Here is a 26,792-nt window from a genome sequence, read left to right as displayed (position 1 = left end):
TTGCCAAAAGACATTTGAGGAAGTTCCTGACACACAGGATTAGATTGCTTTCAAGAGAGATTTTCCCTCAGAGGATATGCTAGTATGAATTGAAATGCTAATATACTTCATTGCCTGCAGCTAATTCTTCATGTCTTTGTGGTTTTTTTGTGTGTGTGTTTTTTTTTTTTTTTTTTAATAGGCAGCCTGAGCTAAGGAGAGCTTTTCTGTAGCATTTACAAAGCAAGCAAGCAGTGCAATATGTGTTTGGTTTGTTATTATAAAATTCAAGAAGTCCTTTTCAGTTCATTTCTTGCTTTTCTTTAGCATTTTCTTTTGGTTCAGCTCTTCTGATTAAACCATTTTGAAGAGAAGAACAGAAAAAGCAGCTTTTTTTTCCTGCTTCTTAGTCATTCGGTAATTGTAGTAGCTTGTGCATTAGCAAACCATCTGGGGAGAGAGAGATGGCTTTCCTTTGACGTATGCCTTACATTCATAGTTTTGCTTTTAGAAGAATCAGTCACAAAGAAAATGATTAATGACCTGATCCAGAAAAAGCATGTGAATGTTGTGGTATAGCAGACCTTGCTGCGAACAGCTGATTGTTTATCATGGACTGGTACAGAGTGTTTGTGAGACCTGCTGTGAATTACAGGAGTGTAGCTATGAATTCTGAGTCTATAGCCTTCAGGAGGAAAACCACCTGACATGAAAGCACCCAGCTGGAGGGCATTCCAGAAGCAGTGCACACGATGTGGGATTGAGGTTTTCTGCACAGCACAGAGTTTAGTTTAGTGTGTTGGCATGTTGTGAACACCACACATGCCTCTTAGACTGTGATCATTCAGGCTGCTCCCCTGTGCAAACTTATGGCATTAGTGAAGTCATGAGCTGACTTTGCCCAGCAAGTGTACAGCCATTACATACTTTGCAGTCTGACAGAGTCATAGAATTGTTTGAATTGGAAGGGACCCTGAAAGGCCATGTAGTCCAACTCTCCTGCAATGAACAGGGACATCTACAGCTAGATGAAGTTACTCAGAGCCCTGTCCAACCTGGCCTTGAGTATCTCCAAGGACAGGGCTTTAACCACCTCTCTGGGCAACTGGTTCCAGTGCTTTACTGCCTTTAATAAAGAAAAAAAAAAATAAAAATTGTATCCAATCTAAATCTCCCTTCTTTAGTTTGAAATCATTTCCCCTTGTCCTATCACAACAGGCCTTCCTACAGAGTCTCTCCCCTTTTTTCTAATAGCCCCACTTTAGGTACTGAAAGGCCTCTTTAAGGTCTCCCCAAAGCCTTTTCTTCTCCACGCTGAACAGCCTGACCTTGTAATGGAGGTGTTCCATCCCTTGGATCATTTTTGTGGCCCCTCCTCTGATGTGCTCTAACAGGTCCATATCTCTCCTGTTCTGAGGATTCTGCATCTGGACACAGTGCTCCAGATGAGGCACAGAGTAGCGGGGCAGGGTTGCCTCCCTTGACCTGCTGGCTACACTTCTTTTGATTCAGCCTAGGATATGGTTGGCTTTCTGAGCTGTGCGGGCACATTGCTGGCTCACATGAGACTTGCCATCCTCTAGTACCCCAAATTCCTTTTTGGCAGGGCTGCACTCAATCTTTTCATCCCTCACCCTGTGTTGGTAATGAGGGTTGCCATGACCCAGGTGCAGGACCTTGCAGTTGGCTTTGTTGAATCTCATGAGGTTCTCCAGGACCACTGCTTGGGCCTGTCTAGGTCTGTCTGGATGGCATCCTGTCCCTCAGGCATGTCAGCTACACCACACAGCTTGGTGTCGTCCACAAACTTGCTGAGAGTGTATTTGATCCCACTGTTGAGTCATTGGTGAAGTTGTTAATTAAAAGCACTGATTTCAGCACTGATCCCTATGGGACACCACTCATCACTGATGTCCATCCTGACAATCTTGCAATCAGCTCCTCATCCACTGAAAAGTCTACCCATCAAAACCATATATTAAACCATGATTTAGAGAGAAGGATATTGTGGAGAACCATGTCAAAGGCACCTTACTGAAGTCCAGATAGATTATATTAGTAGCTCCTCCTTTGTCCACTAATGCAGGTATGCCATCATAAAGGCCACTAGGTTAGTCAGACAGGACCTGCTCTTTGTGAAGCCCTGCTGGTTGTTTTGCATCACCTCCCAGTCCTCCTTGCTTGCCTCAACATAGCTTCCAGGAGGATCTTTCCCAGCACAGAGTGAAGCTGACAGGTCAGTAGTTCCCTGGGTCATCCCTTCTGCCTTTCTCAAAAACAGTTGTGATAGTGCCTTTTTACCAGTTACTAGGGACTTCACCTGACCACTATGTCTTTTCAGATAAAACTGAGAGTGGCTTGGCAGCTACATTAGCTAATTCCCTCAGGAGTCTTGGATGCATTTGTTGGGATCCATAGACTTACGGACGTTCAAGTTCCTCAGATGGCTGTGAGCATGATCTTTGCTTACAGAGGGAGAGTCATTGCTCCCCCATTTCCCACCTTTTGACCCATCTGCTTGAGGGGTGTGTGAAGAGCAATTACCAGTAAAGGCTGAGGCAAAAATGCTGGGTACCTCAGCCTTCTCCTTGTCCATTGCTAACCAGTCTGCCCTTATTGCTCACTATAGTTGGAGTAAGCATTCTTGGATTTTCCTTTTCTGGTTGACATACCTGTAGAAGCCTTTCTTGTTCTTCTTTGCGCCCCTTGCCAAGCCCAGTTCCAGTTGGGCTGTGGCTGCCTAACCCTGTCCCTACACAACCTAGCAGCATATATCCCTATACTCCTCCCAGGATACCTGTCCCTACTTCACATTTGGGAAATACCCAAAGAAATCTGTTCTACTTACATCTTCTTACTTGGTTTGTCTCTGCTTGGAGGGCAGCCTGAGAGGCTGTTTGTCTGAAGATGCCAGTAAGCTCCAATTTATGACAAGGACATCAAAGTAAAAACTGTGTCATTCACATTTTCATTCTTCCAGTGAATACAATGAAATGTTCCCATAATTAAATTAGTAAGCTAATTCAAAACAGTTTCCAGAATATTTTCCAAAGTACTTTTTTTTTTCTTTTCTTCTTCAGTTAGAAATTTAAAACATGTTCTTCATTCCATTCTTAGTAATTTTAAAAATCCTTACGCCTACCCTCAAAGCTGCTCTGTTACCACTTCAAGGCAGGAATTCCAAGCAACATCATTTGAAGTTAATGCCTACTTTTCTCCTTGCTTTTATTCCTTAAGATCTGGGATTTGATCCAAGACCCTCCAAGTAAATGAGAACTTTTCCACTGACGTCAGGGACTTTGGATTGGGCTGTTGAAGAGGGGACCGACAAGACCTCCTGCAGTTCTTGTCACCATGGTCTTGAAAAGAAGCCATGCAGTTTGGGCAATTTTAGGGGCTTGTGTGCAAGGACATCAAAGAACTTCACAGGCTTATTTCCCCACTGTGGCTTGGATGAGAGCGCAACTGCTGTAGTTTAGTTGGTGCTGGAACCCCTTCAACAGAAGTGGAAACTGTTATCATGACAAGAAACACAAGCGGGTCTTTTGCTGTTAGAGTGGATTTGAGAAAGCATTAAAAGAACTTGATCTTTCTAAAACACTGCAGTTCTAGTCCTGTGAGGAGTGTAAATAGCCCAGAGGTGAAAGAATCATCTAATACTATAATAAGATGAGATTGAAAAAGGAAACATGCAGCCAGAATACTTGGGGAACCTTTGTGAAAGAAAGAAATCTTTTAAGTGCTGGAATAATCTCCAAAGGCTGTAGAGAGTCCTGTTTCCTGGATGCAAATCTAGTCTGAAAATTTAGTGGTATGTCTTTTGAGAATATTATTTTATCAGCTGTGGGAGAGGATAAAGGTGTAAAAACTTGATCTTTCTCATCTTTTTTTTTCCCACTAATCTTTTGCTTCATATGGACACTACAGTATACTGCTGATAAATAGTGAAGAAAAGCCACTTAATGCATAAAATGTTGTTTATTATTTTAGTAGAGTACAACTTTGTGAAAACTGGCTCTTTCATATTCTCTCACTGACTACTAGGGTAGGGGGTGGTACGATACTGCTGTTTCCTTTGGATAGCTGATGTTGATAGTTGAATGGGGAGCTCCCTTTAGATGGGATCCCTGGATAATTGAAGGCAGAAGGGATTTTGGGAGGGCTGTAATTCAACTGCCAGCTCAAAGAAGGACCAGCTCTGAAATCAAGCTGTTCAAAGCTTTATGCAGTCTGGCACTAAGTTTTCTCCAAAATAGAGGCTGCACAGCTTGTCTATGCAAGCTATGGTCATGCTTGGCTATCCTAGTCATGGAAGAAGTTTCTCCTTATATACAATCTGGAATCCCCCAATTTCAGTGTGTCTGCTGTCTCTTGTGCTCCTTCCATGCACTGCTGGAGAGCCTGTTGCTTTCTACTTGGAGACTTCCTCATAGACTCTCAAGGCTGGTGACCATTCCCCTTGCTCAAAGCCATCTGCTGCCAAGGTTGAACAAACCCCATTCCCTCAGCCTCTCAGGGTAATTTCTCCAGTCCACAACCATGCTTGGCTCCCTGTTGAGCTTACCTCAGTTTATCATTGACTGTATAGACACATCCCATGCTGGTCTTCTTTGCACCATGATCCTCCAGGGTCTTTCTGTGGAGCTGCTCCCCAGCCAACCAAGCAGGTTTCCAGCCTGAATTATTGCAGGGCTTCTTTTCTCACTGGCTATAGGACTTACTTTGCCCTTGCTGAATTTCATTGGGTTTCTATTGGTCTGTCCCTCTAGTCTGCCTGGGTTCCTCTGGATGGCAGCTCTGCCCTTGGCTGTGTGTACTGACTGGTCCAGACAATTTGCTGTTAGCCCAGACTTGGCAAGGGTGAAGTTCATCAACTCCTCCAGATCACAGATAAAGATGTCAACAAGATAAATCTTAGTATAGACTCTGTGTTTCTAACTGACTTCCAGATAAGTCCTCTGAGCCCAACCATCCAATCAGTTTCTTACTCGCAGAAGCAAGGAGAGCTCATTCTCTTTTGTTTCAGTCATGCATGTATGTTTGTGCAAGCTCTTAATTCAGTAGTAGTTTGCCTTGCCTTTTTCTGGATCTCTGCTGTTCGGATTTTGTGTGCTGCTACCAGTAAGGTTGTGCTCAACTCCTTCCATTCAAATCCCTTTGAACAAATTGTCTAAAAAAGAGCATATTGTGCCATTAAAAGAAACTCAGAGAGATCTTTAAGTCCCGGTTTAGATTTGGAGGCTTTAAGTTATACTGGCTTCTGTAAGAAGGATTGTGTGACAACCTGGCCTACAGATGTTCGTTTCGTGTTTTAGAATGGACTTAGTTTAAAGGTTTCAAATGCAAAAACCTTTCCCTTTCACCTGTTATTTAATGCTCAATACAACTTTAAAACTTTGCACCCTGCAGCCATACTGATTAATGACCTCATCTTCTCCTATGTAAGTGATTTATCCCTTGCTTCATCTCCTAAAGCAGGTACTGCAGAGTCTATTTCATGCTGCACTTTCAGCTCTTTGAAAATTGGTGTGGAAGAGCAAACATTAAAGAAAATTGATTTACCATTTTGATTTTAAGTCACCTCTGTTGGTACTACATCAATAAATACAAAATAAAAGCCTGGGAAAAAGATTTATAACAAGTTAATTGCACACAGAGGTTGGATTTTAACAAAACAAAAAATTAACTCCCCAGATTGGGAAAAGCCCATCTTCAAGTTTTGGAGCAATCTAATCCATGGAACTGCTCATTACTTTGTGCTCGTTGAGACTACAGGGACCAGAACAGTCTTCTGAATTTTTGATTCTGCCCTGAGCTCAGAATGAAGAGCCAGGAGCTCAGAGCTGTGTCCTCTTGGCCTCTGCTACTGCAGCGATAGATGGCTCCTCAAAGCACTGGGCTGGGAGCACAAGTTCACATCCACTCTCTGCTCCATTTAGTGTAGCGTCAGAGAAGACCGACTGGGACCAGATCTCTTGAATCACTGCATCATGCAGATCTCTAAGTAAATGTTCGGAGTTCTATTTTGAAAGGGCTTCATTTTTTTTTTTTTCTTTGCTGTACTGTGCTTATTTGGGTCTTTTCCAGAATCTCAGTTCTAGAAGGAAGAAAAACATCCCTAGTCTAATTTTTAGCCTTGCTATTTCCAGATCTTTAGGCTTAAGCGGCCCTTTTTCTGCAGCTCCGTTTTACTCCCTGGATGTATTTGTGAAGAACAGTCTTTGCTTAGTTAGGGTTATCATACTGGCCTCTACGTCTCCTCTGACAGGAAAGAATGTGTGTTTTTCATGCCATTTTGTTACTGTATGGCTGCTTCCCTTGCAGAAGTGGAAAGACACATTAGCACAGGACCCTTTTGCACCTAGCAGACAAAATACCACACATGTAAGAGCTTATAATCTAAATAAATGACCTGCTGAGGGGTAAAGAAGTGTGGAATTTATGTCCACTAATTAGCCTACTTAGGACAACTGCTGAGTTCCTCATGAAACTCAAGGCAAACCCTTAAGGTGCAGATCATCTCATACAGGGGCAGCTGCTTAAAACAGGATGAATGGTGTGAACTGCACATCCTGAATTGCCCATCAGAAAGTCTTCTTCCTTTCTGTGATCTCTAGAGGCAGCTTGGACAGCTGCTTTGGGTTTACCTTTCTAAAGCTGGATGAGGTGCATCCCACCTCGAGTGGTTTGCCACAGTATCACAGAGGCACAGCCCAGCTGAGTCAGGCAGTTCCCTTTTCCCATTCTTCTCTTTTTCTTAAATAACAACATTTCAGAATGTCATCAAAGAAAGAGTGTAAGTGCTGAAGTGTAAGAAAAATTCCATTAGAGTCAAACACTCTGAGAAATTCTCCAGACCTGCAAGAATCACTTTCTTTCTCATCTGAGCCAGATTAAATTACTGCAGTACCCAGAGGACAGTACACAGTTCCCACTTTTCTGTCTGGCGGAGAATTATCTCAGCAGCCCTCAGTTGTGATAGTTGGAATTGTTTTTAATTAAGAAAACAATTTCCAGTTTTGTATTTGCTATGGTGACTGCTGAATGTCAGTTTACCAATGCTGTGAACAGCATTGTTCTACCGTAGTGACATACACGATGTGTGTGTATCCGGGCTTTTGTTTTGTTTTCAGAAAGCAGTGAGAAAATACTAGCAGATGTGACCTGAGCTATGCTGATAATGTGTGCATGTGTAAGTGATCCAGGAGAAGCAGAGGGGATAAGGAGTGGAGACTTGCTACTGTGCAGTGGGAGCGGTGTGGTAGGAAAGCAGTGCAGTGCAAGCAGATGTGGTGGGGCTGCGAAGGGGACTTCCCCTCTAGCTATTGTTTGTCTGTTTGTTCAGGGCCAGCCTGGTATTTCTGTGTGGGATCTGAAAGACATGAATGAATGCGAGAGGTTAGGCTGGGCATATGGCTACAGGAAAAGCTGTGGGATGTGAAAAGCTGTGGTGTTGATTTCAAACCCAGCTGTGTGCTCAGCATCTGTCTGAGAAGTCCTGAGATCCAGACTTAAAAGATCTGCAGATGGCTTACCCCCAGATCTCTGTTCTCATTGTGCTGGAAGGAAGAGCATCAGAGATGATAACATCAGGCAAACTAGCTAGAAAATGTAAAGTAGTATCTTCTAAAAGTCATCCATTAAAGCAAAAGCTCAGAGTGCTGCAAAGCATGTCATCCAACAGTATGCATCTGCCTCTAGCTCTGTAATTTGATTCATGAGTTCAGGTGAGACTTACTGCCTGTAACACACACATTCGATCTCACTGAGGTTGTGTCTGTATATGCTGGACACAACTCACTGTCAGTGACTGATTTCCTAGGAGTTACACCAGAGCTGCAGTTTGAGCCCTGTTTGTGTGTGTGGACTTTCTGTTTGCAAATGCATCAATGAATTAGGGGATATACTCCTGTTGCTGAAAAGTAATGGCAATTGAATCGGTACAGCTGTTTCCAGCTGCATAAGGAGATTCTGCCTTCCACAACCTTATCAGGCTTGCCCCTGAGTAATTTTCAAGCTCCTGACACACCGTTTCCTGGATGCATGTATTTTTTAATTTCAGTGATAATGAAATCAAGGTAGTAATTGCTCTCTGTTTGCCTAGTCAGCTGTGGCTGCTGCTGCATTTGTAACTAGATTGAAGAGTTTGGCTGCAAGTAGAAACGCTCCTGACAACCTCATATTTCTGCAAGCAAAAGTCTTTGCTTTGTGATTTACTGCTCACCACTTCTCTCACCATCTGCATCATGTGCTAGAAATACATCATCTGCATTCCTGTACAGGCCTATTGCATTTCTTTTTACCTCTTTTAAATTCTCTCCACCAGGCCTCAAGATATTGATAGGAGTAGTGGTGTTTCTAGGGAGCAGGTGCTGTTTAGTATGCAATTATCGGGCATGGAGAGAAGATCTTTTAAATGCTAGCGTTGCCTGGATGAGATGCAACCCATAGCCTTTTCTTCCCCTAGGAAAAAGGCTAGTGCAATGTCTGAATTGTAATGAAAAATATTTCAGTGCTGAACAAATTATTCAGGTCTTTTAAAAACAACAGCAACAACAAACCGAACAAGAACCCACAAATCTCAAAGCATATTATTGTTGCTCCTGGGCAGTGCCAGCTCCTTTCTCCCACTGCTTTGCCCAGCAGACAGGGTGCGCTGCCCCAGCATCACAAGGGGTGCCAGATGTGAGATACTTGCAGAGCTCAGCCCCATGTTTGTGCTCCCAGCAGACTTGCTGTGTTCATTTAGGTACAGCAACATCAACTGGCACTGACTTAATGCAGGCAAGGTGGAGAGTGTCTGCTCAGAGTGACAGTTTGCGACATGATGCTGACTTTATGAGAATTGAGAGCAGCCTCGTTACTGTAAGCAAACTGGTCTTTCTCCACTACCCGTCTTTCTCATGATTTATTGATTAACATTAGCAGATTATTTAGATAAGCATCCTAACTAGAGAAACTAAGAGTTCTCTAAAATTTGTAACTTCTTTTTTCCTGCATTTGTCCCAAATTCCTCCTAGTGGCCTGTTCTCCCTGCTCTGTCATTGCTTACAGCTTCTTGAGGACTGGACATTTCTTCTTTTCACCTTAGTGTCTGGACCCTTTCTGTTCTCAGTTTTGACCTGACATCAGTTTAAGGCGTTCTACCAGTCCTCAAAATCTGAAATCCAAAGATGAAAGCCTCAGCAACATTCATCCCTTCCCACTACTCGGATGAAGCCTAATGTCCTTGTGTGTAACAGTAGGATATTCAGTGCATTCCTTTCTCTGCCCCTCATGTTTTCAGGAATGTGCTGTTTTCTTTTTGCTGCTGTTGCAAGCAAACAGCAGGGGTGGACGGCCGGACAAACTGAACTGTCCTCCTTAAGATTGAGGACTTTTTATAAGGGCAGGTAGTGATAGGACATGGGGAAATAGTTTTCAACTGGAAGAGGGTAGATTTAGACTAGGTATTACGAAGAAATCCTTTACTGTGAGGGTGGTGAGACACTGGGACAGTGAGGTTGTGGATGTACTGTGAGGTTGTGGATGCCTCCCTGGAAGCATTCAAGGCCAAGCTGGATGGGGCTGTGAGCAACCTGGTCTAGAGGGAGGTGTCCCTGCCTGTAGCAGGGGGTTGGAACTAGATGATCTTAAGGGTCTCTTCCAATTTAAACCATTCTATGATAACCGTAGGAGAAGACAGGTACGTTGGCACCGTGGAGCTCTTGCTCCTCCTAGCATTTACTTTCCAAGATGGCTGAGGCAGTGGTGAGATTGGAGAGTTGGTGTACAGTGTGTATTCCCCTGAACACACATCCGTTCCCACAGGCCTCCAGCAGCGTCTGGCTCAGCACTTCAAAGGCTCAGAGATGAGCAGGGGATGCTCCCTGTGGGGTAGAATGGACGGATGTGCTCCTTACAAAGGAAACTGTGTGCTCGTCTGGGGCTGTGTGTGGTGCAGACATGCCTCCAGTCTGGGCTTCTGGCTGCAGGGGGAATCCTTGCAATATTCAGAATGCTTGTCTGTAAGCTTTGGTGAGCAGAACTCTTGCTCATGATCAGACTGGTAAATAATTTAAGATTTGGGCTTCTGGAGCTGCCTGGTGTGAATTCTCCACTTCAGCAATTGAGCTGTGGGATTGAGGGACTTGATGAGATAGCGTTTTGATCTTTTCAAGGTGGTGGAAGAGCTATGCAAATCAGAAAATGTAGCACAGTACAGGGATCCGCACTTAATAACTGCTGCTGCTCTGTGCAGGTAAGGAGCTCGCTGCTGGGGGTATGTTACAAAGCCCCCATGTCTTCACGGTGACTCGTTTGCTATGGGGAGGCATCACTTAGAGCAAACAGGTTGCTTCCCATTGCCTGTTTTGGAAGCTGTTCTCCATTTCATAGCATCATAGAATGATTAAGGTTAGAAAAGACCTTTAAATTCTTCTAGTCCAACCACCAACCCACCCCCACCATGCCCACTAACCATATCCTTCAGTGCCACATCTACACGTCTTGAATATCTCCCGGGACGGTGACTCCACCACCTCCCTGTGCAGCCTGTGCCACTGTCTCACCACTCTTTCTGAGAAGAAATTTTTCCTAATATCCAACCAGAATCTCCCCTGGTGCAACTTATGACCATTCCCTGTCATCCTGTTGCGGTTCCTGGGAGAAGAGCCTGACCCCGACCTTGACACAGCATCCTTTCAGGGAGTTATGGAGAGCGATAAGATCTCCCCTGAGCCTCCCCTTTTCCATAAGAGATAGAGGAGCAAGATGCTGAAGGTGTTTGTGACAGGATTGCCTACGTGTGGTGCCAGCCTGCTCTGTGCTTGGGTTTGTAATCCTGTAATCTTTGGGTCACTGCATAGGAGCCTTGGTCTTGCTGGATAGCAAGCTGGACAAGACACAGTAGCTCTAGCTTTAAGGTCGTTATTGCTTAATGCTATCTAAATCCATCAGACCTGTTTGAAAATCAGCTCAGGCTTTGGGACATGTATATTTCAAGTCCAGAAAGTGATTACCAAGTGAGCTGACATCTCTGGCTGGTATGGTGCCTGGTGCGAGCGAGGGTGGGAGTTAGCTGAGAATGAATTCCACGATAAAAAAGGTGTTTGCAATGATTGAAAGGCCACAAATGAAATGTGGCAGCCTCTTGATTGAATGTAGGCAGGGAGAGAAGATTTCAGGCCATCCTGATATCCTAAATCAGGTGGCAGTTGGTTGTCCTCTGGTGAGGTGACAATGGAAAAATTCCTGCCAGCTAAAAGGCCCCTTCTCTGCCTATCCACTGAAGTCAGTGATGTGGATTGGCTGGGCTGAGCTGGGAGATGGATTGTCTCATCTTCTCTGGTCAGTCTCCAGAGAGAAATTGCTTCTAGATGGGAAATGTGTGTGGGAAATGTCCAGGCATCAGAAACTGTCAGAAACAAAAGTGCTGGGTCATCCACAGGCTGTGGGAGCATGTCATCATGACATAGGACCATGTCCTGAAGAGCTGCTGGATCTCTGAGCACTCAGTGCTGTGAGTGACGGCTTTTGCTGGGTCCCCTGGGTACATCTGCTTGCCTGGGACCAGCACTGCTTGAGCAAGCTTTGCTGTATTGACAACTGGCCACCAGAAAAATTTAATTAAGTTTTTGTGGCATGATTTTGAAATGTATCCTCCAAGTGGATTTCAATTTATGCAGTAAATATAAAGTGTCTGTTAATGTCCTGCCCCTGCTTTGCAGCAATTTCATGGAGGCACATCAGTGAAATTTGGGAGAAAATATTTCTCTTTAACTGCCAAGGCTGCAGAGGAGCAGTAAGGGCAGAGCCACAAAGCTCGCCTTCGTTCCCTGCAGGTGTTCATAGAATAACAGAATCCTTAGAGTTGGAAGGAACCTTTGAAGATCATCTAGTCCAATTCTCCTGCAGTGAACAAGGACACCACAACTAGATCAGGTCAGAGCCTGATCCACTCTCTCCTCGAAAGTCTCCAGGGATGGGGCATCAACCACATCTTCAGGCAATGTTCCAGTGCCTCACCGCCCTCACCATAAAATATTTTTTCTTTTTATCCAACCTAAATCTACCCTCTTCGAGCTTGAAGCCATTTCCCTTTGTTCTGTCACCACAGACCCTGATAGAGAGCCTGTCACCTCCCACAGCCTGCTGGCCACACTTCTTTTGATGCAGCCCAGGGTATGGTTGGCTTCCTGGCTGTGAGGGCACATTGGTGGCTCATATACAGCTTCTCATCCACCGGTAGTCCCAGGTCTTTTTCAGCAGGGCTGCACTCAGTCCCTTCACCCCCCAGCTTGTATGGTAGTGAGTGTTGTCTTGAGCCCGATGCAAGTTGTTGCATTTGGATTTATTGAACCTCATGAGGTTCACCTGGGCCCACTGCTCAAGCCTGTCTAGGTCCCTCTGGATAGCATCCTGTTCCTCTGGTGTGTTGTCTGTACTCCACAGCTTGGTGTCATCAGCAAACTTGCTGAGGGTGCGCTCCCACATTGATCCCACTGTCAGTGTCATTGATAAAGGTGTTAAAGAGTACCGGCCCCAGCATTGAACCCTCTGGGTCACCATTCCTCTCCATCCAGGTATTGAGACACTGACCACCACTCTCTGGGCTTGATCCTGCAGCCAGTTCTTTGTCCATTGAACAGCCCGCGCATCAAATGCATATCTTTCCAATTTAGAGAGAAGATAGGCTGTTCAGTGAGCTGTGTGTCTTGTGAATTTCTTTCAGGGGCAGTCACCTCTGTAGTGTGTAAAAAAACAGAGAACGATGTAGACACCCAAGTGGAGAAACTTGCATTAATATCTTCAACAGGTACTTGAAAATATGCCCAGTCTGTCAGGAGCTCAAACAACACGTTCTTTGGAGTTTTATCTGCTGAAAATACAGACTTGCACTTAGTGAAAGGGAACCCTGTTGTTTCTTTGCTTGTGTGATCCTTAGTTGAGAGCTGTGATTTACAAGGATGGAGCGTTTCTGTGCTCCCCTGCTCTGCTCTTTGCTTCCCCATGCTGAGCTGCTGCTAGCAGTAATGTGGCCAAATTGTTTCCTTGGCTGCTGCTCTCGATTGACTCTGCTCCATGGGGAGCTTCAAATGTGCCCACGGGGCACCACAGAGCTGAGATCCCTCTAACCCTGGTGTTTCAGAAATGATGAAGGCCAACAGAGCTCTGGTTTCCACTTTGGGAAATGATGCACAGTCGTAACAAGTCATTACCCTGAAAGAAGAATTGAGTGCTCATACCGTATGTGGTAACTTCCACTAATTAAAACACATTCTTTTTCAGCTGTTTTGTACGCTTGATTGTGCATGAGGAAAGGCCTTTTTATTCCCCAATTGTGACTGGTGCAATGCTGCGGTATATTTACAGGGGAGCTAAGTATGGAGAAAACATGATTAAAAAGACACGTTTTTTACTTTTCAGTGATAGGCTACTTAGTTTTTGCCCAGGGAGGTGGTGGAGTCACCGTCCCTGGCAGTGTTCAAGAGGCGCCTGGATGAGGAGTTACGAGATGTGGTTTAGTAGCTTGTGGTACTAATAGGAATGGGAGGGTGATTGGGCTGGATGATCTTGCAGGTCATTTCCAACCTTGTGATTCTGTGATTCGAATTGCTCGCATTTTGGCAGACTGGCTTATTTGAAACAGAGAGAGAACAAATATGTTGTAATCACTCTTGTAATTTGTTTCTGTCCCCCAACTTCACTTCTGCTCCCTCCCCAGCCCCTAACCCAGTGGTGGTGGGTTATTATTATCCACTCCTGGCCTCTGCGCCAAAAGTGGAGTCAGCTGTTTCATTCTCTGTGCAGGAGAGATCTCACACCATGGAGGTACACAGCTCACTCTCATGAGATCTGATATTGGCTTTTTTTTGAAAGAGAGAAATGTAGGTGGGGGAAGTGTGACCCCAGAGGCTGCTAGCCTAACTTAATCTCTTTCTGACAGTGACCCAGGACCCATTTCTGTTGGAAGATGACAAGCAGACCTCTCTGTCTTTGACAGAGCATTTGTAGCAGATAAGAGGATCCAGCCACAGTGCACAAAGCCTGCAGGCTGCTGATGGCCACCACATGCCATAAGGCACCACAGGTCTTAGTTCTCTTTCTGGCATGTACCCCTGGGTTTCCCTTCAGAGCTGACTCTAGCTGTGCTCTTGGATGAGCTGGAGCTCTGCATTTAGGGATTTGTGTGGTAATCCTCTCACTGACACTGTGCATCAACACACCGTGGAAGTGGTAGTGCTTCTCTTACTAGGAATGCATTTCTTATTGCTGGGAGGAGATAAATACCTCTTCATAAAATTAATGTTTGGTGCTAGTAGGATGTGTTTGTTAGGTGCTCAGATGCTCTGGCACAAGCTCATTTTACCCCATCTGCAGCAGAAAATGGAGACTGTGGGATGAGTGGGCAGTGTCCTGAAGGCAGTCACTGGAGGTTGTGGTACAGACAGAGCCTTCTTCCAGGCTTCTGAGTAATGCACAGTACCTCAAAGAGTCTCTGCTGTGTTCCTCCAGCACATTCCTGTCAGTGCCCTATTGCTCTGATCACTTCAATACAAGGCAGCTCTCTCTGTCCTGCAGACACATTGGTTAGCAGCTGCTTTTTGGATCAGATTTGTGAACGCAGTGCAGAGCGTGCAGGGTGCCTGCTGGTCGGCCCCAGAAGCTTGAGAGAAAAAGCAACAAAGCTGGGGGATGATGAGTGGAAACTGCCATGAGAAAAAAGATGTCATACCATAAAGCCAGATCATGGGAAAACAAAAGCAAACACTTAGAAACATTTATTCACAGTTCCTCCCCCTGTCATCCCCCCCCTCAGAGGAGTTTTGAATAATCTGTTAGTCAAAGTTGCCAAAGTATCACAGACAAAAATGCGTGGCTTCTGAAGTGTTGCAATTGTACCCAGATAGGATCGAAAGTGCTTTCAAAATTGCATTGCAGGTAGAGCCGTGTGTTGCTATCTGAAAAATAAGTAACTAATTTAAATGTATAAGGGGAAACAAGTGAGCTCAACCATGAAGTAGGTCTCAGCTGACTTTCATGAGCAGGATCATTTGCATTCAGCCTGCTGGTGAACCCAGAGGAGCACTACAGGAAGCCATTTCACTGCCCCACCTGTGGCGTGCTGATGGGCTCTTAGTTGCAGTCAGACAGGGAAGTACCAGAGCTAAGGTTGGCTGTATAACCTTTGTCTTTCCTCCCCATATGTCACAACACAGGCTTTATTTCCGTAATCCAACAGTCATTTTCCACCAGCCCCCTGCCTCTGTCAGCACAGAGGAGGCACAATGTAGCCTGGATGAGCTGATCCCTGCAGCTCAGTGTGCTGTTAGTATGTGGTCATGGACCTTGCTGAAGAATTTTGTTTCCAGCTGATGTTTAGCTTGTCCCACTGAAGGGACACACACAGGACTTCATGGACACAATCCTCACACCCTTAAGGGCTGAAAACCCTCAGCTTGCATATTTGAGACCAGAAATATCTAGCATGTAACATCTCCCAGTTCTTGTCACCATGTGTCCCTGGTGGGACACCTCCACCTAGTAGGTAGGGGGAGCACAGCCCCTGAGGCCTGGCATAGCTGTGTGAGCACTGTTTGTCTCAGTAGATCAGAGCTGGGGCCTCCAGTTGGCCACCTGGAGAACAAGGAAAGGTCGAAGTGACCACATGTAGCAGTGTGGGTTTGGGACCCCATGTGTCCTCTCATTTCCCTTTGCTGGATTATGAGCTTGCAGCTGGGAGGCACCAGGCTCTTCTCCTTCCATTGATTTTCTCTGCCTGCCCTGGCCTGTCCTTAGGGCCGTCGGGGAGCACAGACTGCAGAGCTTTGGGCATCCAGGTATGGCCAGTGCTTGTACTGTACCCAGTTGGGCTGCAGGACTTAAAGTGCCATAAAGTGAGACCTGCTATGTAGGAAGCCCACACAGTTACTGTCATTAACTTTTGCTTTGTAAGATTAGGGTTAGGTTAGGTTTTGTGTCCAGCCCCACCGCTAGTCTGTTGCTCACTGGGTTGGTTCTGATGCAGACTGGGACTCTCTGTGCAGTGGGTTTGCCTTGTTTCATTGTCCCCATTAGTGACAAAACCAACCCACTGATTTAAAGTGGGAATGGGTTGATGGTTGAACTAGATGATCTTAGAGATCTTTTTCAACCTTAATGATTCTGTGATTCCATAACTCTTAAGACCATGGTGAATTTGAATTAGGAATTGCTCTACTCTTAAAACTTCTTGTCCGATTTCCTTTGGCCTTGAGGTTTTGGTCCTGCTCTCTGGTCTCCCGAGGTAAGGGAAGAAAAAGAAGAGAGAAACAATGTGGCTGCATAAGGCAGCCTTCATCCTCTGAGCAGCAAGTGCCTGTGGAAGGCCAAGTTACTTACAGCCTCGCTCCTAGGTGTTAGACTCTTGAAGGATATTGATGTGCCTTCAGGGAGGAACCAGCAGCACTTGGTTGGACTGAGTTCTGTCTTCTTATCCCCTGGTAGTCCCCCAGAGAAGCACAATAAGTGCAGCCTCTTGTAACAGTGGTGTTTCTGTGTACAGCTGTGTTATTGTGCCCTTACATCCAGGCTCTTTAGAGTCTGCCTCAGCTCACCAATGGCACTTCATCAGCTGTAGTGGGGCCTGCCTGCTGACTTGTAACATTTCTGCTGATTTTTCAATTTTTTTTCTTCTTTTCATGCTCTTCTTGACTCTAAGTAAAGTCTTCAGTTTTCTCTTCAGACACATTCTGAGCATGAATAGATGGGCACAAGCAGCAGCTCAGGTGGAACCAGTGCAGGCAAACCATGCTCCCCTGGGAGTTGCACCTGCTCTGTTGTAGGGAGAGGTGCCCTTCAGTTCGGGTGTGCCTCTGAAGGACATTGCTTCTTTCCAGGTGTGATATTTTGATGAAACACTCTTTTTATTATTAGAAGATACAGCCCCTACCCCAGCTCATCTCTAAACCCGTAAAATCAAGCCGTACTTACGTTGAGCTGTGAGAAGTTGGTTTTCTGAATATACAACTGCAGTGGCAAATAACGGTCTAAAATCAAATTGAGGCACTCTTTCCATGGCATCTTTCCTGACATCCCTTAGTGTTCAGAGGAGCTGCACATCAATCTCTGCAGTCATTGCATACTTTTCCCTTGAATTCATCCTCCTTGTGGAGCGTGACTGCCAGCAGCAGCTTGACAGTGGGTAGTTTGTGACCTGTGCTGCTCAGAGCCTTCATTTCTCTTTGCCCTTCTCTGGCATGTGCGTGCTGTGTGCAGTCACTGCCTCCTCATGCACTGCACTGTCAGATCCTCAGGACTGGAACCATCAATGCGTGCACGTAGCATCTGGCAATGAGGACCCTGGTCTGCTGTGGTGCAAGTAGTTACTGTGAATAAATTTTGCTCTGTTACAGGAATTTTGTGATGGAGAAATAAGGAACAGTAGAGCATCGGTGTCTTTGTTTAGTATAATGAGTGCTGCCACAAGATCTATGAAGGGCCAATTACACGTTTTGGCTGTAGGATCAGCCTCAAGTACAGAGCTTTTCAGACCAGGTGTCAGAGGCAGGAAGAGAAGGGCAGCGAGCAGGCAGGCATGGAGCTTCATGTACTGCCCTGTCTGTCCTAGCCTGTGTGTTCTTTAAATACGAAATATTATATTTAAATACACGAGAGCAATTATGTGTATAATAAACTGGGAAAGCCTGGCTTTGGATCTTGCTGATATTAGGAAAAATTTCTTCTCAGAAAGAGTGGTGAGGCAGCAGCACAGGCTGCACAGGGAAGTGGTGGAGTCACCACCCCTGGAGGTACTCAAGATACGTAGCTGTGGCACTGAGGGATGTGGTTAGTGGGCATGGTGGGGATGGGTGTTTGGTTGGACCAGTGATCTTAGAGGTCTTTTCTGACTTTAATCATTCTATGACAATAATTGCAAAGCCTGTCATTTTCATGTAGCAATTATGTTTTTGTTGCAGGTCGATGTCCTCAAGGCAGATGTGGAGAGCGCGGAGTGGAAAATTTTGGAAAACCTGATCTTGGAGGATGTTGTTGAGCAAATAGGGCAGCTGGTCTTTGAGGTGCACATCCACTGGCCTGGTTTTGAGGTCAGCGGCAATGACAGCACTGTGGTGCGGTACTGGTACAGTCTGCTCCGAGAGCTGGAGCTGAAGGACTTCAGGCTTTTCCATACCTACAAAGACTTATCAAAACCACAGATGCTTCTGAAAAAGGAAGCCTTCAACGCCAGTAGCTGTTACACGCTGAGCTGGGTGAATACAAGATGGAAATAGCAGAAAGGAATCTACGACGTGCGACTGTGAGCCATCTGTCCTGTAACGTTATTGAAGAGGACCTGAGAGTCACTGGCTGAAGTTGCCAAATAAGCATATAGCGATTGCTGGTGGAATGGGCTGGCATTTGTTTTTAAACACTGTCAAAAGAGCTGAAAGTGGAACCTGGTCTTTTTGGCTTGTTTTTAGTTCAGGTGAAGTTCCACAGTGACTTGTCTAGCACTGCACCTGGCTGCCTCCTGGCTCCTTCCCACTGAGCTCCCTGGCCCTGCCTGTCTCCCTGCCAGGGGCACACGGATGCTTGCAGAGGTAGTGGTTCTGGTCTTGGGGACACGGGGACATGTCCTGCTCTGCATGTGGGCTCTGAGCACTGGCATGCAAGATTGATGCAGGGTGCTCCCAACAACCCGGCTCAGCCATTCCCTTAGAAGCTAAGCAATGAGAGGGAGCTAAAAAGTATGTAGCAGGTGGTTTATTGTTATTTTAATTAATAATTTTGACATTAAACTTTGCATTGAAATACAAGATCGTACCTCTTTCATGTCTTTCTTGTTCTTTGCAGGGCTTGAAATGCCTGAATGAGTCAGGCCTTGAGCATCTGTGTTGGCCACAGGGGCTGCAGAGCTTGGGCTTCTTTGGAAGAGGCTTCAAAACCCCCTGCCATGATGGTGAGGGCCTGGGTGGTGCAAGACTTGTGGGACTGGAGAGGGTTTGAATTTCTTCAGTGAAGGTCAGTTCTGTGTCCTCACACACTCAGATATGTATCAGCGTTCCAAATCACATTGGAAATGTTAACTTGTGGTTAAATGTCAGATCCTTTCTGTTTTAAGAAATGCACGCTGGCTTTCAATCTGCTGCCTTTCAGCTCCGCTGACAGTGCCTTGTTGTGCTGTGTGAAGTGAGTTATTGCCTCTCTGGTCCCATTTTTATTTCCTTTTAAATACCAGCACATCCAATTTAGTGGCACTGGGATTTTCTGAACTGGAGTTTAATTCTGAGGGATCTCTTAGTGGGTTTGTGTGCACTGAACACCTCAGCCAGAGAAGGAGGAGGACACAGAGGACAGACTGGGCCTGCCGGTACCCCCAGCTGTGCCTGTGAGCTATGTGGAGCAGTGCAGGAGGTGTGCACGGGCTCTGGGTATGGCTGCCTGGTTGTCACATGAATGAGCTCCCTGGCACTGTATTGGCTCAGGCCATCTGGGACCTTCCCATACCATTCCTAGGCACAAAGACAGCCCAAGTCAAGGACAGCTTGGATCCAGCCACCTTGTGTTGGCAGCTCTTAGGGCTAGGAACATAGAACCACAGGATGGCTGAGGTTGACAGGGCCTCTTGGTCCATCTGGTCCAAGACCTGCTCAAGCAGGGACACCCAGAGCAGGACATGTCTGGTACTGCTTTGTTTTCTGGTATCAGTGTGCTTGGTCCCTTTCCTGCAGTGACACAGAACAATCTGAGGGAAGAGCTGCTGGAATTGATGCCATGTTGCTGCTTGCTTGGATTTCCTGAGCCTAGCTGCTGGGCAAAGCAGTCTGAGCAGGAGATGCCTCCTTAGTAGCAGCCACACTGCAAACCCTTGCGCTCCGAGTGTTGAGGCTGTGCAACAATGCAGGGCCTTAAGGAGAGCCCTGAAATGCATGAAGGTGTCACATCTCCTAAACTGAGCTACTGCTTGTTGGAACAATGAGACAGTCATCAGGGAATGGCTGCACTTCCACTCTTTAAATAATGTGATGGCAAAAGGCCCGGTGTGAGCCCTGCTTCGTTAATGAAGCATGAAAGCACAGGCTGGAGTGGTAGAGGCAGGCTTTTCCTCCTGGTAAGTTATGGAGTACTTAGACTGGTAGACTGTTACATAGTGATTAAAAACCAAATTATGTTCTCTTTTACGTGTTAAAATTCCAAAAGGTTGCAGACCTTTCATCATGTATTGCCCTGAAGAAGAAATGTAAGTTAATTGTGCATGGAAATTGCAGGAAAGGTTTGGAGGTCTGTCTTAGGACGTGACGTCAGAATTCTGTGTATCCTCACCCAGCCTATGCTCTGGAGTGCTAAGTAGCATCAGGAGCAACTTAGGCGTTAGCAAATACATCTTCTGAAAGCAAAAATTCCAATAACTGTGGCAATTAAAGAAACCTTATGTAAGATGCAGGATAGCTAAAAGCAATTTATCATTCCTGTGGCAGTTATGCGATATTATAGGGAAAGGGAACAGCTCTCATTTCATGCTCTGTGCCTTTCTAAGCAGAGTTAGCACAGCCATCCTTTCTGAGCTCTTGTGCTCCCACCCGTTGGCTTTTATTGGTCTCTTTGACCTAAAGGAGCAAAACTTAATGAATCCATCTCCTGTTTCTTTCTGTAAAAGGAATGTGGTTACTGCTGTGGGGCAAAGGCTGTGTGACTGCAGCTGTCATGCACTGCGGTGTGCGTTGGCCCCACAGAGGAGCCCTGTGCATTCAGGAGCAGCTTTGGGGGAGCGGGGAGCGTTGCAGAGGTCTTCAAATGGTTGGGAACACATCAGGAGGATGCGATGTACTGAGCTCTGCAGCACAGTCCTTAAAGTCAGAAAAGAGCTCTAAGATCACCTAGTCCAACCAACCAGCCCATCCCCACTATGCCCACTAACCATATCCCTCAGTATTACATCCACGTTTCTTGATGGCCTCTAGAGGTGGTGACTCCACCACTTCCCTGTGCAGCCTGTGCCACTGCCTCACCACTCGTTCTGAGAAAGCATTGTTTCTAATATCCAGCCTCATCAGGAGCACCTCTCAATTCTGAAAGATTGAAGAAAGCATAAATGGATGTGTCTGGCCTTTCTTGGCAGCAGCCAGCAAGGCATCACCTGGTTGCACACCTGAAGAAAATGCACTCATTCACCCTGGTGAATAATTCACAGCTGAGACCATCTGGTTAGTTCAGAGCCCAGGCTCTGGGAGCTCCATCAGCTGCTCTCTTGCCCTTGAAGGGATCCTCAGGGTTACTCAGTAAGAAGTCACTCCTGATTTCTTGCTGCTTGTTAATACAACGTGACATTTAATTGCAGTCAGTAGAAATCGACTGAGTTTCAGTGGTGGTGGAAGGTCAGAGCTGACCCACATTCAGAGCCACATCTACGTTTCTCTCTGCAGCAACCAAAGAGTATTCAGACTGTGAACTTCCTTACTCTTTGCATTGGATTTCCACCATACACGTGTCTTTTGTAGCAGTTTGCTGAAGGTAAGCTCTATACTCGCAGCACAGCTATAGTGCAGGCTGGTTGTTGTGTTTGTTTTCTCTTAGCATTGCTTCATAAGAGTTTAAACTCCACCAAACCCCACTTATGCCACAGGGGAAGTGTTGAGGTGGTGAATTACAGCAATGGTGGCTGTGGGGTGATGGTGTGGTGGTGCTGGGGGGGGCTCTGCAGGTCCCATAGATGTGTCTGTGTGGCTGTCAGGAGGCCCAGCAGGATTCATAGGGCTGAAATCACTCCCCAGGGGATTTGTGTTGTTTTCTCCCTTTCCAAACCAGAGGGCACACAGCTCAGTGTTGACACCTCTCAGCCCAAGGACTGAGCCTGGTCCAAAGGACAAATTCAACACATTTGCTGTAACACCTGATTTTAGCAGTCTCCCAGTGGTGCAAAGCACAGTGAGTTACACAGGGGCTTGCAATGCTTCCACGTTTAGAGCATTTTAAATATGTTCTGTGGTGTAACCAGGTAACAAGCAGCTCTGAGGTTGGTCTGCTGGGGTACCTCATGTCCACGCTTGGGTGAACATCATCTAAACTTATTTGTAAGAGCTCTACAGGGAGCTTCTGCAAACAGAGCCTTTCCACAGGCAGTACTCTCCAAATGCTGCAAGACAGCAGTGGTGCAGTTGGCTTTGTGGGTTTTTTAATTTGTTTTAGTTTAATCAGCTAGCCTAGCAGTCAAGACCTATTTTACTGCAAAATATAACTTAAATTTTGAGTATATGTCAGTGAAGTCAGCCTGCAGGAGCAAGTCTTTCAGTAGTCCCCAGGGGCACAAACTCCCTGTCAGCTGACTTTTTTTTTTGTAAATAGGCTCAATTGCTTAAAGTCTTGCAAGCAAAGCTTCCCACCCTGCCCTGTTTGCCTCTCTCACAGGCTGCTCCTTGTACAGAGCTTTTCTACCCAGGAGGGGGGAGTTTCTGTAACGACCAGCTGGTAGCAAAAAGGAAGGTACACAGTAGTACTGTGCTGTCAGGTTTGCAAGGCTTTATTGTCTAAATGAGCCTTTGAAGACCACACTTTTAAATGGTGTGTTGAACATCTTCTTTTTGCTAAAAACTGGCTTTTTCCAAGGCAATCTTAAGAGTCTTCTGGATGCACGGTAATTCAGATGTTTGCTTCTTGCAATGAGAGCAAAGAATGTGCAGCCCTGTCTTCCTGGGTTGTAGGCTTTGTGTGAGACAGATGCCACAACCATCTGCCTTGAGAGAGACTGCCTTCCCACCTACTGGCAAGCTGCACCAGGACACGTGGGACATTCCCCCCTCTCACATATGAAAAGAAGTCCATGAGGAAGGTGGCACAAGGCCAGAAGAACAATCAGGTTTCCAAGGCAGAACTCAGCAACGATGGCAATAGGTCACTTACTCACAAACCCCCGCTGCAACAGTAATTGGTATTAATAACAAGTGGCAAGACACCGCCACATCATTTCCTCCAGTTAGAGATGCATAACAGAGGGACCCAAACCACAGTGCTGTCACTGCAGCCCTACATGCCAACTCACAGGTATTCACCCTCGGCAGTGCAACAGGCTCCAGCCCAGAAGGAGCCCCTTTGGAACTCACTTGGTATTAGGGAATGCTGCTTGGGGCCTTCCCTGCTCTGTCTGCCCACAGGCTGTCAACCCAGAGATGTGTCTGGACTCATTCTGGCCAACATTTGTAGCAGACCAATTTCTGACCTAAGTGAAATTGAGAGGCAAAGAGAAGGACACAATTAGCCTGGCCAGGAGTCCCTTCCCAGGTGGCTGCAGGAAGGACAAGTTTGGACTCCCACAGTGCAGACACCCCCTGCCTCTTCCAAGCACAGCAAATTGCTGACATCGCCAGCTCTGGAGTCTTTGGCAGGGAGGAAATTATCCTCACAAAAATTCTCCCTGCAGGCTTCAATGCAGATGTGAGGAATTCCACATCGGATTAACAGGGTGACCAACAGCGAGGGACAAAGGAGTTGATCTATCTGAAAGTTTCCAGTGGAATTTTGATCTGAGGTTTGTTGCAAACATTTAATCCTAACTCATCCACTCCAGAATTTATTGAGTCAGTGCTTCTTGGTTTTCTTCCCCAGAGACAACAGGCAGTGCACCACTACATGACTTTATACACTTATTTATGCGTACATAAGCGCATGAATCAAGTACTGCTGGGTAGGTGATGAATGGAGCAGTGCAATATGAGCCAAAACTTGTGTCTACTGTCATTTAAATGCTTTTAGGCATTTGGGAAAGATGTTTCTGATAGGGGAATTAATATACAAAACTTTTTTGAAGCAATTCATCTGCTCTTTTTCCTCTTTTCTTCCCCAGATCCTTATGCTTACATGCTGTTAATGTTTGGGCACACAGCTACACGTTAGGATGTGAGGGAAAGGCCTTAAGTTGCATCAGGGGAGGTTCAGGCTGGATGTTAGGAAGAACTTAGCAAGAATGGTGAGGCAGTGGCACAGGCTGCACAGGGAGGTGGTGGAGTCGCCGTCCCTGGAGGTGTTCAAGACGTGTAGGTGTGGCACTGAAGGACGTGGTTAGTGGGGTGGGTTGGGGTCGGACTAGGTGATCTTAGAGGTCTTTTCCAACCGTAAGGATTCACCATATCCATTTAGGAAATGTATTCGAAGGAAAAAGAAGTGCCATTCTAAGTTATTGTAGCCAATTTTCTCCTTAAGCAGCAGACACGGCACCTCAGAGCTCAACGCCCAGCTCAGGAACACCATGGCAGCAGCTCACTCCTACTCACATTCTTACCAGTCCGGAAAGAAGAACAGTCTCTTCTTTCCCTGTGATCCTCAGGACGCTCGCTACCTCCTTTCTCTCTCTAAATTCTACCATTTCCATTTTCCTGCCCCAGCATTTACACAGGTGTGAGATTGGGCAATATACACAATGGGTACCAGAGCTCCTCTTGTGAAAAAACGAGCTGTGATGTGTTTCTGGTACCCGTGTTTACTGAGATGGGAAAGTAAATGGAAAACACGTAAACTTGGTGCAGTTATATTGATGGCATGAATGGAAAGTGGAAAGACTCTGAAATGCAGCTTTAAGCAGCTGGTCTAAAATGCATTATGTTCCAAGCTCACTCACTCATGAAGTTAGAGGCCTAACTTCAGCAAGTACTCTTTGAAAGAACGGGCTTGTTAATCAATCCTTCCAGAGCAGCAGATTTAAAATACAAATAAAGTCTTAGAAAAAAGTCCTTCCAGTTTGAGATTCTTTGCATCTTAGCTAGTGAAATGCCTTATCTCCCACCCTACTGTTAATTATAGCCATTAATGCTTTGCTATTGTTTAACTGATGAGCAGCTGTTGACTTATAGTAAGCAACGGAGCGTAATTCAAAACTAATTAAAACTGATCAATGGATAAATTTGTTACACGCTTTTATTTCTATTAGAGTCTCAAAAGAAGAGCAGACAGTGTTAAAAGGATTTTTTTTTTCCCTTCCTTCCAACTTAAATTAGTTTTGTATGAACAGGGGAAGAAAATGAGCTTATCTGAATTCTATTAAAACTGAGAATTAAAATGCCAAACGATAAATATTTCACATGGACAGTGGTGGATGGAAGAAACGAATGAAGACAAGCAGAAATTTCTTTATAAAATGATTTATTAAAAATAAGTCTTTTAAAGAGGAGAAAGTGTGGCTTGTATATACAGTACATTGTCACAAACTGCGTGGAGCTTGTAATACAACCTACCCACTTTGTTGTTATGTTCGTTTTTTATGTCATGCTTACTGGAACTTAACAGCAAACGGGAAGAGAAAAACACCTGGTACCCAACCCTCACAGGGAAACTGAGGGGTACTTGTAACGATGACGCCTGCTGATCAGCATGATGCAGCTGTTAAACACAGACAAACCAAGATTTCATGAATACAGGCTTCAGTTGACACAGTCTAATTGAGGGCTGTGCGCTTCTGATTAGCTCTTCATTTCTACTGTGAATTGACAGACATCATTAGCAACTGATTTTGTGTTCTAGAAAGGTAGAAGTATTTTAGGGAGAATAAAATACCATCCAAAAAACATAAACAAATGCTCTACTTCCAGCTCTGTTGCAGTAGGTATCAAAGATTTCCTCTTAGGAAGAAGATTACACAATTGCTGGTTTTCTCCTTTAACTCCCCACATCTCTGACAGCCAGAGCCACAAAAATAGTTTTCCTTAAATTTATTTTATTTTACAAGAGTATTTTGCACAGAAGGTGACAGGACAAACACTTGATGCTGCACACTTCACATTCTCCTAGCCAGATGTTGCGTTTAGAACAAGATCCTTGGAGTCGAGCATTCTGAACATTTCCCACTTTCAGAGCATATATACAGCCAGCTGCCAACAGCTGTATCACAAAATGTCTGCCCGTCCTTACAGCAGAATTCACTCCAACTTCACATCTCAGGGCTTACAACTTCAGATCCTCGCAGCAGCCTCTTTAGTCCCACAGTTTAATGAGACCATCCCAGCCGCACGTAATGACTTTGGATGTCTCGTGAGGATGCCAGACTGCGCCGATGCAGACTTTATCATGTGCTTTTATTCTGCTGTAAAGTTTTGTGGTCTTCCAGTCCCAGATGTTAAGCTTTCCATCTGCATCTCCAGATATCACATAGCTGCATTAAAAGGATGGAAATACAAGTTGCATTAAGCGCAAAGACTGCTAGTATTCTAACACTTTATATTGAGGAATGGAACAGAGCTTCACCCAGTTAGCCTCCCACCTGGCAGTCTGCAAACTTTCCTGCCAGAGAACTGGCGTTCATGCTGTGCTCTGTGGCACGCGTAGTCCTGCAGAAGGTGATGCATCAGCTGTGAGGTAAACGTGCTAACTAGTGTGATTCTATCACTCAGTGTTACTGGGACTGAAGAGAATATGTTGGGAAAAGATAAAAGTGCCAGAAGTTCATCAGCAACTTACAGACACTCTCTGCTTTTTCCTCCGGTTTTGCTGAGGTTATTCTCCACTTTTTATAGCAGTGCATAGCTTATGTACATACAGTGGTAAATATACGGGCATGTTACCAAGGAAACAGGATGTAAAAGATAGATCTCTGAACAGCTAATGAGGACATATCACACCATACCTGTGCACAGGAAAAACCAGGCAAGTCTGAATGCCAGGTATTCTAGACGGGTGCATATGGTGGGAACAAAGACTGAAGGGCTCTGGGGAGACTGCTACTGACTGTTTGCAAACACAGCCAGATGCAGGTTTGTGCTGCACCAGGACTGGGCAAAATAAGGGCAATCTCTGGATGCTTCAACACAGCAACATAGGTCTTCTTCAGGGAATGGAGAATCTGGGCTATGCTGACTGCTTTTTAACTG

General features: G+C 45.5%; 2 protein-coding genes across 2 annotated transcripts in view; one reads left to right on the top strand and one right to left on the bottom strand.

Annotated features, from left to right (window-relative positions):
• The window catches only part of METTL24 (methyltransferase like 24), a 44,283-nt gene extending 25,523 nt beyond the window's left edge, over positions 1-18,760 (top strand). Inside the window, exon 5 of the mRNA XM_052685845.1 lies at positions 17,919-18,760. Coding sequence (XP_052541805.1) covers positions 17,919-18,233 — 315 coding nt within the window. The 3' untranslated portion in view covers positions 18,234-18,760. The remainder of the gene's footprint in view (positions 1-17,918) is intronic.
• A 6,294-nt stretch (positions 18,761-25,054) lies between these two features.
• CDC40 (cell division cycle 40) overlaps positions 25,055-26,792 on the bottom strand; it is a 35,975-nt gene continuing 34,237 nt past the window's right edge. Inside the window, exon 15 of the mRNA XM_052685724.1 lies at positions 25,055-26,077. Coding sequence (XP_052541684.1) covers positions 25,900-26,077 — 178 coding nt within the window. The 3' untranslated portion in view covers positions 25,055-25,899. The remainder of the gene's footprint in view (positions 26,078-26,792) is intronic.

Source organism: Tympanuchus pallidicinctus, unplaced genomic scaffold, assembly GCF_026119805.1.
Source record: "Tympanuchus pallidicinctus isolate F22 unplaced genomic scaffold, pur_lepc_1.0 scaffold1, whole genome shotgun sequence".
Classification (NCBI taxonomy): Eukaryota; Metazoa; Chordata; class Aves; order Galliformes; family Phasianidae; genus Tympanuchus; species Tympanuchus pallidicinctus.
This window is presented reverse-complemented; position numbering and strand designations above follow the sequence as displayed.